This window comes from Episyrphus balteatus, chromosome 1 (genome assembly GCF_945859705.1).
Source record: "Episyrphus balteatus chromosome 1, idEpiBalt1.1, whole genome shotgun sequence".
Classification (NCBI taxonomy): Eukaryota; Metazoa; Arthropoda; class Insecta; order Diptera; family Syrphidae; genus Episyrphus; species Episyrphus balteatus.
In genome coordinates, this window is record NC_079134.1 from 28,351,894 (window position 1) to 28,367,367 (window position 15,474).

Consider the following 15,474-nt stretch of genomic DNA (forward strand, 5'->3'; position numbering starts at 1 on the left):
AAAAACGCAAAAAACATCAAAAAAAAAATTTGGACTTTCATCACTACTGTAATAATGGACCCATTTTCATGAAATAAATGGCAATCGCTTCGATTAATCAAAATTTGTAGGTATACACATCGAAATAAAATCTATTTTATAATTAGGTAGCCTAAAAAAGTTCGTGTTGCTATGTAACTATGTTATGTAATCAGTGTTTCAAATGATCACAAAAAAAAAATACTAAATATTGTCAAACCCAAAAAAAGAACTTAAAACCTCTTTAAAGATATTTTTACCATATTGTTAAGTTTCGTTCGGTATATCTTTTAATCTACATGTTAATAACTCTTTCAAAGCATAAATTTTTTGTTGTTGAAATGTTAAGTTTTTTGTTTTGTGTCATAAACATAATCTCGCTTTCGCTGTTGATTTTCTTCAAACATTTAATACCATCATTGTACATTTTTCTAAATTTGTTTATTTGAAATATTTTATATTTTTTCGTTTTTAATTTATTCCAATTTTTCTTCTTATTGCTTTTAATGGAATAACAAAACTAACAAAAAAAAAAGAAATATATTATAATCAATAAGCTTAAAATAAATGACTGTGTATAATCTGCTTATATGAGTGATGCGTGCTGTTTAATTGCGATAACGCCATATAACTTATATCCACATTGATACTAATCAAAGAAAAAAAAAAGATACTCAATCAATTTAAATTTAGCAATTTTGCAAGTTGTATATTAATGGCTCTTTTTTGTCTTTTCCTTTTTTTCTTTGTAATTACTTTCCAGGTCCTTAAGATTCTGTGTTGGGATACGGCGAATCATCTCGTCTATTATCTTGGAACCCAAGATAAAAAACCTGGACAAAGACATTTGTATGTTGTCAAGGATCCAGTTAGCGACGATAGTCGAAAGTAAATTTTCAACAAAAAAACTAAAAACTATTTCTTCACCTCCAACTTAAATTCTTTTGATTTTTTTTTTTAGAAGTGAACCTCAGTGCATTACCTGTGATCTAGGCGAAGCGCTCTGGAGTAGCCGCTATTACTATGTAAACTGTTCCCATTTTGATGCCTTCCTAACTCCAAAGTCTTCCATAGCAACAGAGCTCGGTGTCGATTTTTATATACTCGAGTGCCTGGGACCGGGTCTCCCAGTATCCGGAGTGCATTCGGCTAAAACGCACAGTCTGCAAAAAATCCTCTTCGACACGCGACCTTACTACACAGAACGATTGCAGGCATTGGCTTTGCCAACTCAACGTTCTTTTGAAATCCCCCTGCCGCATGGGAGTAGGGCTCAAGTGCAACTACTCCTGCCGCCCAGTTGGCGAGAGGAGCTAAGGGATGCCGCATTTCCTGTGCTTGTCGAAGTGTAAGTATCCCTAACACACACACACATACACATCTATACCATATCCTTGCATTTTTGCTGACTTTCCTCTGTTATACGGATATGGTGTGGTGGCATTGGTTATGGTGACGACATTTTTATGAATTTCCTTTTTCTTCCTCGTTTTTCTCTACCTCATTTTTGTATATGATTCCTATGGCAGCAATGGGCGACCAGGATCCGAATCTGTTTCGGAGAAATTTCGAATAGACTGGGGGACGTACATGTCCTCACGAAATGATGTAATATATATTCGGTTGGATGTGAGAGGCGCCAAAGGACAGAGTAAAAAATCACTGTACCGGCATTTGGGTGGAGTGGAGGTGCAGGATCAAATTTCCGTTCTAAGGTAAGTTTAATTGGTTGATGAAGGTGGTTTTCACAAAGTTCCCTCTCAAATATTTTGATATTTACTCTGTGACACAGTGAGCCTGAACAAGTTTAAGGTTGACCTAAAATGACGACAAAAACTAAAGATGAGGCTTTGTTCCTGAAGGCCTCAGCAATAATAATCTGTTTTTACCAAAATCGGATTAGCTTCCTTTTTCGAGATACCCCCCGTAAACGTGTTTTTTTAGAGAAAAATTCATATCAACGCAAGGCTTGAGTACGATAACTTAGTCGCCGAGAATTGAAAACGGTCTTTAGTAGAGGTATTCAATATAATCGTTTTTTGTTTTGGGAGGGGGGGTCTATGTCCTCCCCTTTAGGCGGGAGGGGCAATTTTCTAAGAAATCATACAAAAAATTATTATAAAACAATGCCAACACTTACAGTTATGAATGATACTTTTTTTAAAAGCTAGAATTGTACACTTAATTATAGTTTTTAAATCAAGTTATTTTAAACAGTTGTTTTCGAAATAATCGATTTCAAAGTCATCAATTGTGAAAAAGAAGTTTAAAAAAATACATTGAATACTATTTTTGTCAAGACTTTGGGTTTCATTACGGGATAAATTGATAAAGTAAACTACCTCAAAAAATTCCTTATCAAATACTGAAAACCATATGTTTCTATGCCCTCTAGTTTTTGAGAAAATTGAAAAATAGGAAAACTACTTTCTTTATCAGGCTCACTAATGAGCGTTCTGGTACCACACTGGTAAATTTTATTTTTAAGATCCAATTATAAATGGAAATAAAACAAATTCATGGAATCGAAGTAGTTTAAGCACAGTACTTTTTAGCTTTCGATTTTTGATTATGGCAGAGCAAAATAGCTAAGAAAATAAAAATAAGATAAAGAAAGTAGTTTTCCTATTTTTCAATTTTCTCAAAAACTAGAGGGCATAGAAACATATGGTTTTCAGTATTTGATAAGGAATTTTTTGAGGTAGTTTACTTTATCAATTTATCCCGTAATGAAACCCAAAGTCTTGACAAAAATAGTATTCAATGTATTTTTTTAAACTTCTTTTTCACAATTGATGACTTTGAAATCGATTATTTCGAAAACAACTGTTTAAAATAACTTGATTTAAAAACTATAATTAAGTGTACAATTCTAGCTTTTAAAAAAAGTATCATTCATAACTGTAAGTGTTGGCATTGTTTTATAATAATTTTTTGTATGATTTCTTAGAAAATTGCCCCTCCCGCCTAAAGGGGAGGACATAGACCCCCCCTCCCAAAACAAAAAACGATTATATTTAATACCTCTACTAAAGACCGTTTTCAATTCTCGGGACTAAGTTATCGTACTCGAGCATTGCGTTGATATGCATTTTTCTCTAAAAAAACACATTTACGGGGGGTATCTCGAAAAAGGAAGCTAATCCGATTTTGGTAAAAACGGATTATTATTGCTGAGGCCTTCAGGAACAAAGCCTCATCTTTAGTTTTTGTCGTCATTTTAGGTCAACCTTAAACTTGTTCAGGCTCACTGTGGTGAGGCTTTCTATGTGTGTGTGTCTGTGTGTATATCCGGGCACATGTGTTTCTGTTGGTATATAGTGTTTGTGTTTTGTAATATTTGACTTAAATTGAGTAGTCCTGGTCATACTAATAAAATTTTATGTGAATTTAGGAATATTTTATAGAGATGTTTGTAGAGAGGTTGGTTTTTTGAGAGAGGTTAGGAAATTAGATTTTATACTATGCTGAAGTTGTTTCAAAATGTAAATTTTTATTTTTGAAAAAAAGATGAAAAGTCAACTATGTACGTTCAAGCATATCAACACCTATAAGCAGGAAGCTTGACGATTGAGAAATAAATCGATACTAATAGTTAGGCGAAAAAGTGAAATTACTTTATAGTACAGGTAAAATAGTACATAAAATCAAGAAATAAAAAAAAAATTGTTACACTCATGAAACTTGGCAAAAAGTTTGCTTTTGGGATAAGAACCAAGCACAGAAAAAGTTGGGTAGAAGGGTGTATTTTCGTGGACAGGTGAAGGTCAAAAATCTACTGAAAAAAATTGTTTGTCGAATATCATCATATGACACATGTTTTCAAGGTATTTTTTGATTTTGAATCTAATGACATAAAAATAAAGTCAATACGATTGCTTTAAGAAAAGTTATTGCAGATTAAAAACAAGGGTGCTTGTTTTTTAACTTCAACAAGTAAAATATAACCGAAACCCATGTGAAAAACATGCTACACTGATAAAATTCGGGATGAAGGTTTTATATAAAGCAGGGACAAAGGATTCATAAAGTTCTTAAAATTATTTTTGGTGAAAGGGTGTTTTTTGATGGGTTAAGTTGTGTGTGAGGAAGGTATCATAACAGCTGGCTTAAATTTTATTAAAAAACTTGGTGTAAATGTTTTGGTTGGTATAAGAATTTAGAATCTATAAAGTGTACAAAATTATCTTGAGTGAAAGGGTGTTTTTTTTTTTTAAGAAATGATGAAATTCGGAATAAGTACCACAAAAACTAGGAAAAAATTGTTACACCCATGAAAATTGGTAAAAATGTTTCATTTATAACAGAAACCAAGAACCCGAACAGTCTATACAAATATTTTTGGTTAAAGGTTGTTTTTTTTTAAATCAATGGTATAAATCGTACCCTTACAAAATTCATTAAATATGTTCTCTTTCCCATGGGAATTACGAATAATGTAAGTCTATACATTTTTTTTATGTGAAAGGGTGTTTTTTTAGAAGTTAGGAAAATATGGGTATATTTGAAAAAGTGTGTAATATAAGAGTAATATTAGTGGTACATTATTGAAATTTAGTAATTATGTTACTTTTAAGATAATAAACAAGAATCTAAAGTGTCTATAAAAAATATCATGGTTCAAAGGGTGTTTTTTTTTTTAGTGAAAACAAAAGTGATGGGCCACCCTAATGATATTTGGTAAAAACATTGATTTTGGGATAGAAAGCAAAAATAAAGAGTTTTCATAAAAAAAATTTTGGTAAAAGGGTGTTTTTTTTCGAAAAGACAGTAAAATCTGCAATTGGTCCCAAAAAGCCAATGATTGATTTTATTTATGGTTTTGATGACAAATTAAACATTTTTTAGATACGTTCTTACACGTTTTACGCGATTGCAGATTTTACTGTCTCTTCGAAAAAACACCCTTTCACCCAACTTTTTTGTATAGACTTTTTTTGTACTTGGTTCTTATCCCAAAAGCAAACTCTTTGCAAAGTTTCATGCGTGTAACAATTTTTTTTTTTTTTTTAATGCCTATTTTACCTGTACTATTGTAAAAAAGTTGGAAACTGGGTTGTTTTGAATTTGTTATTTAATTTTTTTTATTGAAAATATTTTTCTATGTATAAGTAGGTATACAATATCCCAGTGCTTGAATTATTTTAACGGGAATCAATTAGGAGCCAAGAAAAATATCACTTTATCGGAATATGAAAACTTATCATTGATTTTATTTAAAAGTAAGATTTAAAGAAGAACATTTATGTAAGTTATGAAGAAATAAAATGTTCAGTTTAATTTTACTTCTTCATTTTTACAAAAAAAAAATTTCCTTGAGGTCTTATTTGGTAAGAAGGCAAATGCTTTCTTTGAGCGAGTAAATATAAAGAATTTCGAAAATATTTTGAATTTTATCGTTTTTTTTTCGATTTTCTGACACAAGTTATAATAGGTGTGTTTTTTATTACCACCGGGCGTAACTGGACAAATAAAACGCAGTCGGGGCTAAGCAATTTACATTTTAAATACAACAACACCTTAGCCCAGTGGGCTTACTTGTTTAGCCCGGAGATTTCTCTGGGCTTAACTTTTTGAACAGTTTTAAATCTGTGCTACCAAACTATTTTTTTCAAAAATTGTTTAGAATTTGTTTAAAAACGTGAAAACTCACTTTTGGAATGACAAAATGTATTTAACTAGTTTTGCTAGCATACATTTTTGTGTCTCTTTGTAAAACATACAAGAAAAATACAAGAAAAACCCGAAAGCGAAAATATGACAACTCTAAATTTTTGTTGTGTCTGCTGTTTTCGAAACATTCAATATGCAGTGCTGCCAAGATTTCAGGTTAAGCCCCGAGGCGTTTTTTTTGTCCAGTTAAGACCGGTGGTAATAAAAAACACACCTAATATCACAATACCAACTTCATCACATAAAAACTAAGTCAACAATATCGAACTTTCAGTTTATATGTACTGTACATATATAAGATCTGTGATCCTCGTATGTGAATCATTTAAAAAATAAAAATTTATTATACAAAATCAATTGCTTCGTTAATTTGGTTTACATTTTCTAAAGAAAAAAATGTCACGCATACACCACAGTGACCCTCTTTGAAAGTTCTCCGTACATTGTAAAAACTAGGTTTTATTTAACCTTCGTTGTTGTCACACTAAATTTTTCACAAGTAGGTCAAATTGACAAACGACAAAATTTGACCGTTCACCATTTCAGTAAATTAATTATTCGTCATTTTTAAGATTTAACTTAAAAGGAATATTTTTTTTTCTAATTGTGGAATAATTAAATCGAATTTTCAATATTTCTAACGAAAGGTGCAGTGATAGGGCGACATCTATATAATACTATACATATAAGAAAATGACTCAAATTTTAATGCATATTATAGGCATAGTAAAATTTCTTATTTTTTTGGTCCTTACTACAGATTTCAATAATCTGAATTCTAAAACAAAAGTTTTTTCGTGTTAGTAAAAGAACTCGCCATAGGATGTCCTTCCTAAATCGTTTTACAATTTGAGAGCTATATTTTCCTTAAGGTAGTGTCTAAAAAAAAGTTTGCATATGGGTTGCCATCCTTTAAAGTTAATTTTTTTCGTTTTTTTTTAAGAAAACTTGCTTTTCAGAGAAAAGTTATATTCTGTGGAGCATTATTAATAAGATCTAATTTTTGTAAATATTTTTTGATCTGTTATTAAAGGTAACTTGGAAGTTTATGGATAAAACCGTTTTTTTTCTTTGAATTCTGAATTTCTTGTAAACGATTTAGGCGATTTCAACAAAATGTTTACTATGAAGCAATAAGAATAAACATGTTATATTTTAAAAAAAATGTTAAATAAGTTCTGGAAAAATAATTTTTTTTGAAAATAGGTCGGTGATTTTTTTCAAAATATCGAAATATCGTTGGAAAATTTTGATTAATATTTTCATAAGAATGGCAAACAAACTTTTTTTGAAAAATTTAAGAAAATTTAAACGATTTTTAAAAATGTTTGTATTTACCTACAAGAAATTGAATGGCATAGGTCTTCTTTTTATGGTCAAAATTATTAAAAAACTGTGTTTTAATATTTTATTATTCAATAAGCAATTGGCAGACTTCTTGGATTCAGCATATTAAAATCCTCGAGTGAGCCAATTTTTTTTAATTTTCAAAACATTAGGTCCTGGAACTGATTTGTGCAGCAAGCCTTCAGGCTGCGTAATTTGAATTTTATTTCAAGTTATATTTTTGTATCCGACCACCATTCAAGTCTGACTTTAAAATTTAAATCTTTCATGGGAAATTCCAAAAGGTCAACTATGAACATTATCATACAAAATTACTCAAGTTTTTGTGAAGAAAAAAAGTACACATACACCGCAGTGACCCTTGAAATTTAAAATGAAAATGAAAAAAAAAGTTACGTATACACCCTAGTAAACAAATAATCAATTAATATAACATTTATTCTCTTTGGTATATGGACCTACATAAAATTGGAAATATTTTTGTATACCTATAGGATAAAATAAGTAGGCTAAAATTTGAAAAATTTATAACATCCCTGACAAATAAAAAAGCTTCAATGCTTTTTTAAGCTTTACTTTTACATTCCTAGCTCCATCTATTGGAATGTTGCTATACTTTAAATACGAATTCAAATAAATTCTTGTATTCAAATATTCTTCTTTTACTTTCAGCTATTTACTAGATACGTTTAGCTTTCTAGACGAAACTCGTGTGGGTGTATGGGGTTGGGGTTATGGTGGTTATGTCACCACCATGGTATTGGGCTCGCAACAAGAAGTTTTCAAATGTGGAATATCCATATCACCGATAGCTGATTGGTTATTTTACAGTAAGTATACACCTTGGAAATGTTAAAGCATTCAGAAGGAAACAAAAAGGAAACCATTTGTTTTATTTTAGATTCAGCCTTTACAGAACGAATCCTTGGCCAGCCTGCTGAAAATTATAAAGGCTATGTGGAGGCCGATGCAACGCAACGTGCACGGCACATAAAGTCTCATTCGTTCTTCCTAATGCACGGTTTGGCGGACTCGACGGCGCCGTATATCCATGGTGTTCAGTTAGCGAGGTCTCTTACCGATGCTGGAGTTCTCTATCGATATCAGGTAAAAATTGATTGATTTTGAATATACCTATAAGATTTTCTATTATATTTTTTTGAAAATATTTTCCAAAACCATGCTAAAAATGTTTTGTAAATTTTAGACATATGCCGATGAGGGTCACGAACTAAGTGGTGTCCTCGAGCACGTCTATTCATCGATGGAAAACTATTTCTCTGACTGTCTAAGCTTAGATCCTGACGATACAAAACCAACGGTAGAAAAAATCGTTCCGCCTGACTAATAGTGAATATAGTTAATTTAATTTTATATTTAAAATGTAGCCTATTAGGAATAAGAATTAAAGTTTTAAGAAAAAAAAAATTAATTATAGTCTTAAATATAAGTTTGGAATTTTCGTTATTAAAGTCATTTTTTTAAAAGACATAATAATATTTATTATAATAAATAAATTAGTTTTAGTTGTTGTTTTGTTTTTTTTTTAATTCAAATTTTATTTTTGTAAAATAATTTCCTTTTCGATTGGAATGTTAACAGCAAGTGCATTAAAAAAAATAATTATAAATGTAATTTAATTATATCGAATTAAGAAAGAAAAAAATCAATTACAAAAAAAAAACACAAACTCAAAAAAAAAAAATTATTTATTCTAAATTCATTTCATCCTTTGCTATAAAAAAAAACTTGTATTTCAATGCTTCCCATTTATTATTAAAGATTTAAAAAAAAAAATCATATAGAAATTACTTAATAACAAAATAAATCTATAGTAGATAAAATAAAATAAATCGTAAAAAAACATTTTGTACATTTTCAACATATCATTAACTAACATTTCATTACTATAGTATCCCTAGCATAGCTTAATACAGACAGAAGAAAAAATCATTACATAAAACATTAAAATTAAAACAAAGATTATAAGAAATTTTCTTAAAAAAAAAACATGTTATAATTTTTAACACACACGAATTAAATCTTGCATCGAAAACTATCTTAACGCTTTCTTACATCGACAAAATTATGAGAATTTTTTTTATATTATTTGAAACTTTTGGTATCAGAAGAAAAATTTAAAAATATAGAGGATATTTTCATTGTAACGGGTGTGACACAGTTACTTAATTTTTTTTTCCGGGCTTGTGTGCTATTCACGTAATACCTAAGGTATTTAATAGCTTAAACACTATATATATTTAGTTGTTACTATGTGTTTTAAATAGCATTTAGCTAACCTGATTCAATTACGTTGCCAGTTAGCATTTATTTAAAAAAAAAAGTTAATGAAAAAGTGAGGTTTTATAACAATTCAAAAATGTGACGGGTGTAACATTGGCATATCTTCGTAGCGGGCGTGACACTGTAAGAAAAAATGTATTCTTCAAATAAACATTAAAGAAAAAATCAATAACTTTAAATGTCAAATATTTAAGCACTATTTACACAATAAAAAATAATTTATTTGGGTCAAAATCTCAGCAGTAGTCTATTTTTGGGGTTTTAAAACAATGCTTGAAATTAAAACTTTGAATGTTGATTTTTCCCATATTGAAAAAAAAAAATGAAAAAGGTACCATTAAACCTTTTTTTTTTTTTGGTATCGCTCGTCACAAGATATTTTTTTTTTTAAATGAGTTTTCACTGTAAAATTGTATTGAAGTATTAAAAACTACTCGTTTTGATACTTTTTTTGGCTTTGTCCAAAGGAACCCCTCTTCTAAACTGCAACCTCTCCACTAACTTAAAATCATTAAGAATTTTAATTTGATTTGTATTAACCAAACCATTTTTTTTTTTTTAAATATTACCATTTAAAAGTGCCAGAATAGTTTTACTCTATAAAAAAAAATTTCCAAAGTTTTTTATCCTAACCACGAACATTTTTTAATTTTAAAAAACTTGTTTGTACATATTTGATAATTATTTCAATAAATTTTTCTTTTTAACACCAAAATCTCGCTTTTACATTTTTATTTTTTAATTTAATTCATCAAATAAATTTTTAAAAATAATTCATTAATAACAAATTACTCAATAATTTTACACTAAAATCTAAGTGCTTTCAAAAAACGAATCTAAGAAGTTATCGCTAACAATCAATTACTACACTCTTACATTAAGATCTTTCTTAATATACAAAATACATACATACAAAAAAAATTATTCAAAAATATTTTAATTTTTTTTTCATTTTGTTTGTACATACATAAATTTAGATAAGATTTATATAAATTAAGAATTTAAGTAAGAAAAAAAAAATTGTAAATATAAATTTTCTAATAAGAAAAAAAAAATATTGAACCGAAAGTCTTCGTATAGTTAAAAATAAAATAAAATTTGAAAATAAATAAATTAATTTACGAAAAATAAAATAATAATTCATGTGTGTACATTATAAAAAGTTGCGATTGTTAAAAACAAAGATTAAGTAAAAAATAAAAATAATTATAACTACAGGAATTTTGATTTTTAAAAATAAATCAATAAAGACAAACAAAAATATTATAACACATTTTTTGAATAAAAAAACCAAAGGAGTGTTATTGTTTTCTTTTTTTTTCTTTTATAGGTAATTCATAAAATTAAAAAAAATATATATTAAAATCGGTTATTATTTGTTTCGTTAAAAACTAGAATTTAAATTGAGAAAAAAAAAATCAGATAGCCAAATGGTTGTGAAATTCGCAATTAGAGCTTAGGATTAAATTTAGGAATTTGAATTAAAACAAAATAAAACAAATAAAGTATATACGTAGGAGTCGTCATAATATAATTATGCGAAACCTATTATAAAAATTTGTTTAAATTTGATTAAAGAAATAAAATTGAAAATATAACAAAAAAAAAAAAGACAAAAGAATCAAACAAAGTTTACGATCATCAAAAATAAAAAAAAAATCTTTTGCAATATTTAAAAATACAATAAAATAATAATAAATAAAACAATCTTCCGAAATATTTAATGTACTATAGATTTTATGTAAGTCATGTAAAAAAAAAATATTTTAAATCATCAATTCAGAAAAAAAAAAACAAAATCCAAACAAACAAGAACTACTAGGATAGGCAATAAATGAAATTGACAAACAAAAAAAAAAATATAAAATACTAACAAAAAAAAAAACCAATCAACAAATTTGTTAAAATAAATAATTTTTAATAGAACAGAAAAATGAAAGTAATAAAAAAAAATTGTTCTAACGAATAAAATTTATCAATCAAATTATGCCTTGATAGTTAAGAAATAAATATTTAATGAAAATAATAATAAAACAAAAAAAATAAAATAAAACTAGTTAACTTAATATGTAGTTAAAAATTATTTAAAATATGTTTTTTTTTTTCAAAATGTTTTAAAAGTTTGTTTTTAATTTGCTACACATTTTTGGTTTCATTAAATATGAAAATTTTAAAAAAGTGTTTTATTTTAGCGTATTGCATTAAAATTTGCATTAAAATTTTTTTTTATTGAAACATAAAATCCATTTGTCGTTTCACTCAATGATTCATTATTATTTTAGGGCATCACGTACTTTTTTCCTCAAAGAAAGAGATTACATTTACATATATGCTTCGCATGCATCCCGGTATTAACATTTAATTAATTTGCATATAGGGTCAATGTGGGTAAATGTAAACAGGGGTAAATGAGAACATGGCTCATAACAAGCTTCAGTTAAATCTCTTTGACGCAAACATAAGTACAAATCGCGGACGCATGTATCTTTTAACTTATACTTCAAACTCATTGCTGTCAAGAGAGAATTCATTCGACGAGCGTATTTTCCGTGAAAGATAATTTTTTAAAGTGTCAAACAAGTCGTTAGTCTTTCAGAAATATTAAAAATTTATGCAGATTCAATTAAGTCAGTACAATTTGCAAATACTTTTTAGTTTCGAATTTTGATGTAGATTCTATGTGAAACAAACAAATTTTAAAATACAGGACATTTATGTCGATTTGCATGTGTTTACATTTACCCCAGAATATTTTTCATGGTGGGAAAATGTAAACAACGTATTCTGGGAGTAAATGTAAACATATATTTTTGCTGAAATTATTGGTTTTAATAAAAATAAAGTAGTTTTAGTCAATTACTATTGCTAAAGTGCCACGGAGTCACACTTTAAAGTAGCCAACACATCGTTTTCAGTGAATGATGTTGCAAAATCGGTCATTGACGTAAAAAAAATAAAAATATGACGTTCAGAGCTGCTCAGGATGCATATTGGGTGCCTATATAAAGAATCAAAGGAAGAAAACAAAAACTTTTATTGGAATTGGAAAAAGTTTTTTTCAAATACCTTCTTGAACGTTTTTCAAGTCGTTATCCATATGATAAAGAGGAAATTCTCAATTTTAAACCACTGTTTACATTTACCCCAAATTTGTAAAAAAACACAAACATGGAGGGGTATTTGTAAACATGCCATATTTGACAGCAATTTAAACAATTTGGTTAATATTTGTTTATATTTATAAAAAAGAATTGCCATCATTTCATATTTGCATTTGAAGATACCTGTCAAGTTGTTCCGTAAAATCATATTAAAATCTAAAGTCAAAAGAAAAAAAAGACATGAAATTGTTTACATTTACCCACATTGACCCTAATAGTGCACATTTAAATTTTTAATTATGAGACAAGAAGGTTTAATCTATTTTTTTTTTAACATTTTTCAAATTTGAATTTAAAATCAATTTTAAAATTAAATGCATCTCTTATATTGTATTTTACATACATACTTCATAGGGGTAGCAATCCGAATGAGAAAAGAAAAAATTAAAATGTTCATAAAATAGTTTTTGAAATAATTTTGACTGTATTCTATAGGGAAAATTTTAAGCCTTGGTTGTTGGTTCTACAGGAGAAATAAAATGTATGACTGGATCGCACGTTCTTGCTGTCTTTCTCTTGTAGTTCAAAGTTCATAAATATCTCGATCTGGTTTATCAGAAAAAGAAAAATGAAAAAAATGAATTTATAATAATTATATTAATTTTTGGAAAAAAGGCCATAGAATTACTGGCAGCATTATTCCCTACAGCAAATTTAATCAAAATCTTTAGAGCCGTTTTCCAGAAAATTGCAATATCTCAAAACCGTTATATACGTGAGGTATAAAATAAAAATTGACAACTTTGGAAGTTACGAAAAAATCAAATGCATCAAATTTCAAGAAAATCAATCAACCCGTTTAGGCTGTAGCTTTATGAACAGATGGACTCATGGGCGAACCGACAAGCACACGCACAGTGGTGCCTCGGTTGATTTTAGGCGATTTTCGCCATGAATTTATTTTTTGGTAAACCAAAATATTCTATTCCAATACAACGTCCGACGTCGAAAAAATCTATGACCTCGCGTTTTGTAGATAAAAATTCATTTTGAACTTCTTATATCTCAAAAACTTGACGTAATAATTTTTTTTACTTCAGATTTGAATTAAAAATATTATAATCTATTAGAAAAGTAAATTTTGGTCTACCGAAAAAATATATCTCAGTTTTATTGAACATTCCAATTTTTCATTACCATAATGTTTTCTTATATTTACTTTAAAACATAGTTGGCAACCATATGGGTTTATATATTCAATTTTTGTATGAAACATAAATAGAATTAATATCAAAATTGTGCTAATTTAAAAAAAAAATCCATGAATTAGCGTAAAAAGAGGTCTAAAATGTGTTTTACTAATTTGGCACTTTTTGGACTTTGTTTTAACAATTTTTGATTTTTTTATGGTTGAATCTATGAATCTTGAATCTTAAATCTAACACTTTTTTGACATGATTTTAGCCAAATTTCTAGCTTGTTTACTATTTTGAAAAAGAAAATCCTATTTTGGAGCCTCCATTTTGAATTCAAAAAAATGTTTGCAGCTTTTTCCATACAAATATCCTTCAGTGTACCAAATTTCATGACACGACGGACGTCATTACGGAAAACATTTTTATAGATTTCTTCATCATTGTAATGTTAGTTTTGATTAAAAACTTGAAATTCTTTTACACAAGAAACCAAGTTAAAATAAGTATGTAACTAGTCCTGTATTTTAGAAAATTTTACGTTCTATTCCTATTTTATATCAAAAATTTTCAAAATTTTAATAAATGAGGTGAGGAAATTGTACTGAAAGGCAAAACAAAAATTTGATCAAATTTCATGTTTCGTGTCATTTTTTATTGGAGAGAATTTAAATTTTTAAATGCTCAGTCTATTAAGAATATCTGAACCACATACATTAGAAAAGAACATCAACAACTTGTTCCAAGACGTATGCAATCGTGTTTGACCCCAAATTATACCAACGCATCTGATTATCTTCTTTTATCCCATCATTTCTTATTTGTTCCTAAAAATTCAACCAATTTATTTATTAAAAGGATAAATTGCTCAGGATGCTCGAGGCAAAGTTATTTCACATTGTAACGCTTACTTTCAAATTTGTTATGGAACCGAATAAATTTTATTAATTTCTTCAAAATAAAAGAACTTCTTGAACCTTAAAGAGAACAATAATACATTATTCGTCTAGTCTCTGTCGATTTATGATGTGTGCGGCTTACTTAATATAATGCGGTTACCATTTTAATTAGAAAAATATTTAATTTTTTTTAACTTTAATACTAACTTAAAAAATCAATTTAAACTGAAATATTTCTAAATCTTAAGCTTAATAAAGATAAAAAAACAAACACCAATTAAATAATTTCAGTTAATATATTTATACGTAGATAGATTCTAATAAAAAAAAATACATTTTCTGAAAATCATTAAATGTAAAATCAGTAAATCTTTTACGATAAATTCATGCTTATTTAAAAGAAAGCAAAAAAAAAACAAAATAAATAAATTTTCATTATAAAAAAAAATAAAAAAGAACATAACAAAAAATAAACAAAATCAATTATTAGTTATATTTATAACAAAAAAAAAAAAAAAACTTATGTTTGTTGACGTTTAAATATTAATTCAATAAAAAACAAAATGAAATTAACTCTGAATGTATAAAAGTACCTAATTATGTTAGTCTCATTAAAAAAAAAAATTATATAAGTATACCTATATAATACATTTTAATGGTAACAAAGTGATGTTATTAAACGCTTATAATATTAGTAAATTGGTTTTGTTGTAATTTTTTGAGTTCAATAAAAATAAAATTAATTAATTTATTACTTTTTTTTTTATTATTATTATTATTATTAGAAATAAACATCACACTGTAAATATTTTATATAAATAAAAATAATGTTTAATTTGTTAAATTTAATTTTGTTACTAAGTTTTAAGCATAATATTATTATTATTTTTTGAATTGATTGTGTGTAGCAAACAAAAAAAAAATAGTGTTCGAAATTTT

The 15,474-nt window shown here is 27.3% G+C and overlaps 1 protein-coding gene across 2 annotated transcripts in view; it reads left to right on the top strand.

Moving 5' to 3' along the window:
- The window catches only part of LOC129905381 (inactive dipeptidyl peptidase 10), a 162,299-nt gene extending 153,840 nt beyond the window's left edge, over positions 1-8,459 (top strand). For both annotated transcript variants that reach the window (XM_055980857.1, XM_055980858.1), the window contains 6 exons: positions 782-906; positions 980-1,366; positions 1,548-1,733; positions 7,711-7,868; positions 7,940-8,145; positions 8,246-8,459. In XM_055980857.1, the coding sequence (XP_055836832.1) occupies positions 782-906; positions 980-1,366; positions 1,548-1,733; positions 7,711-7,868; positions 7,940-8,145; positions 8,246-8,386 (1,203 nt within the window). In that variant the 3' untranslated portion in view covers positions 8,387-8,459. The remainder of the gene's footprint in view (positions 1-781; positions 907-979; positions 1,367-1,547; positions 1,734-7,710; positions 7,869-7,939; positions 8,146-8,245) is intronic.
- The last annotated feature ends 7,015 nt before the right edge of the window (positions 8,460-15,474 follow it).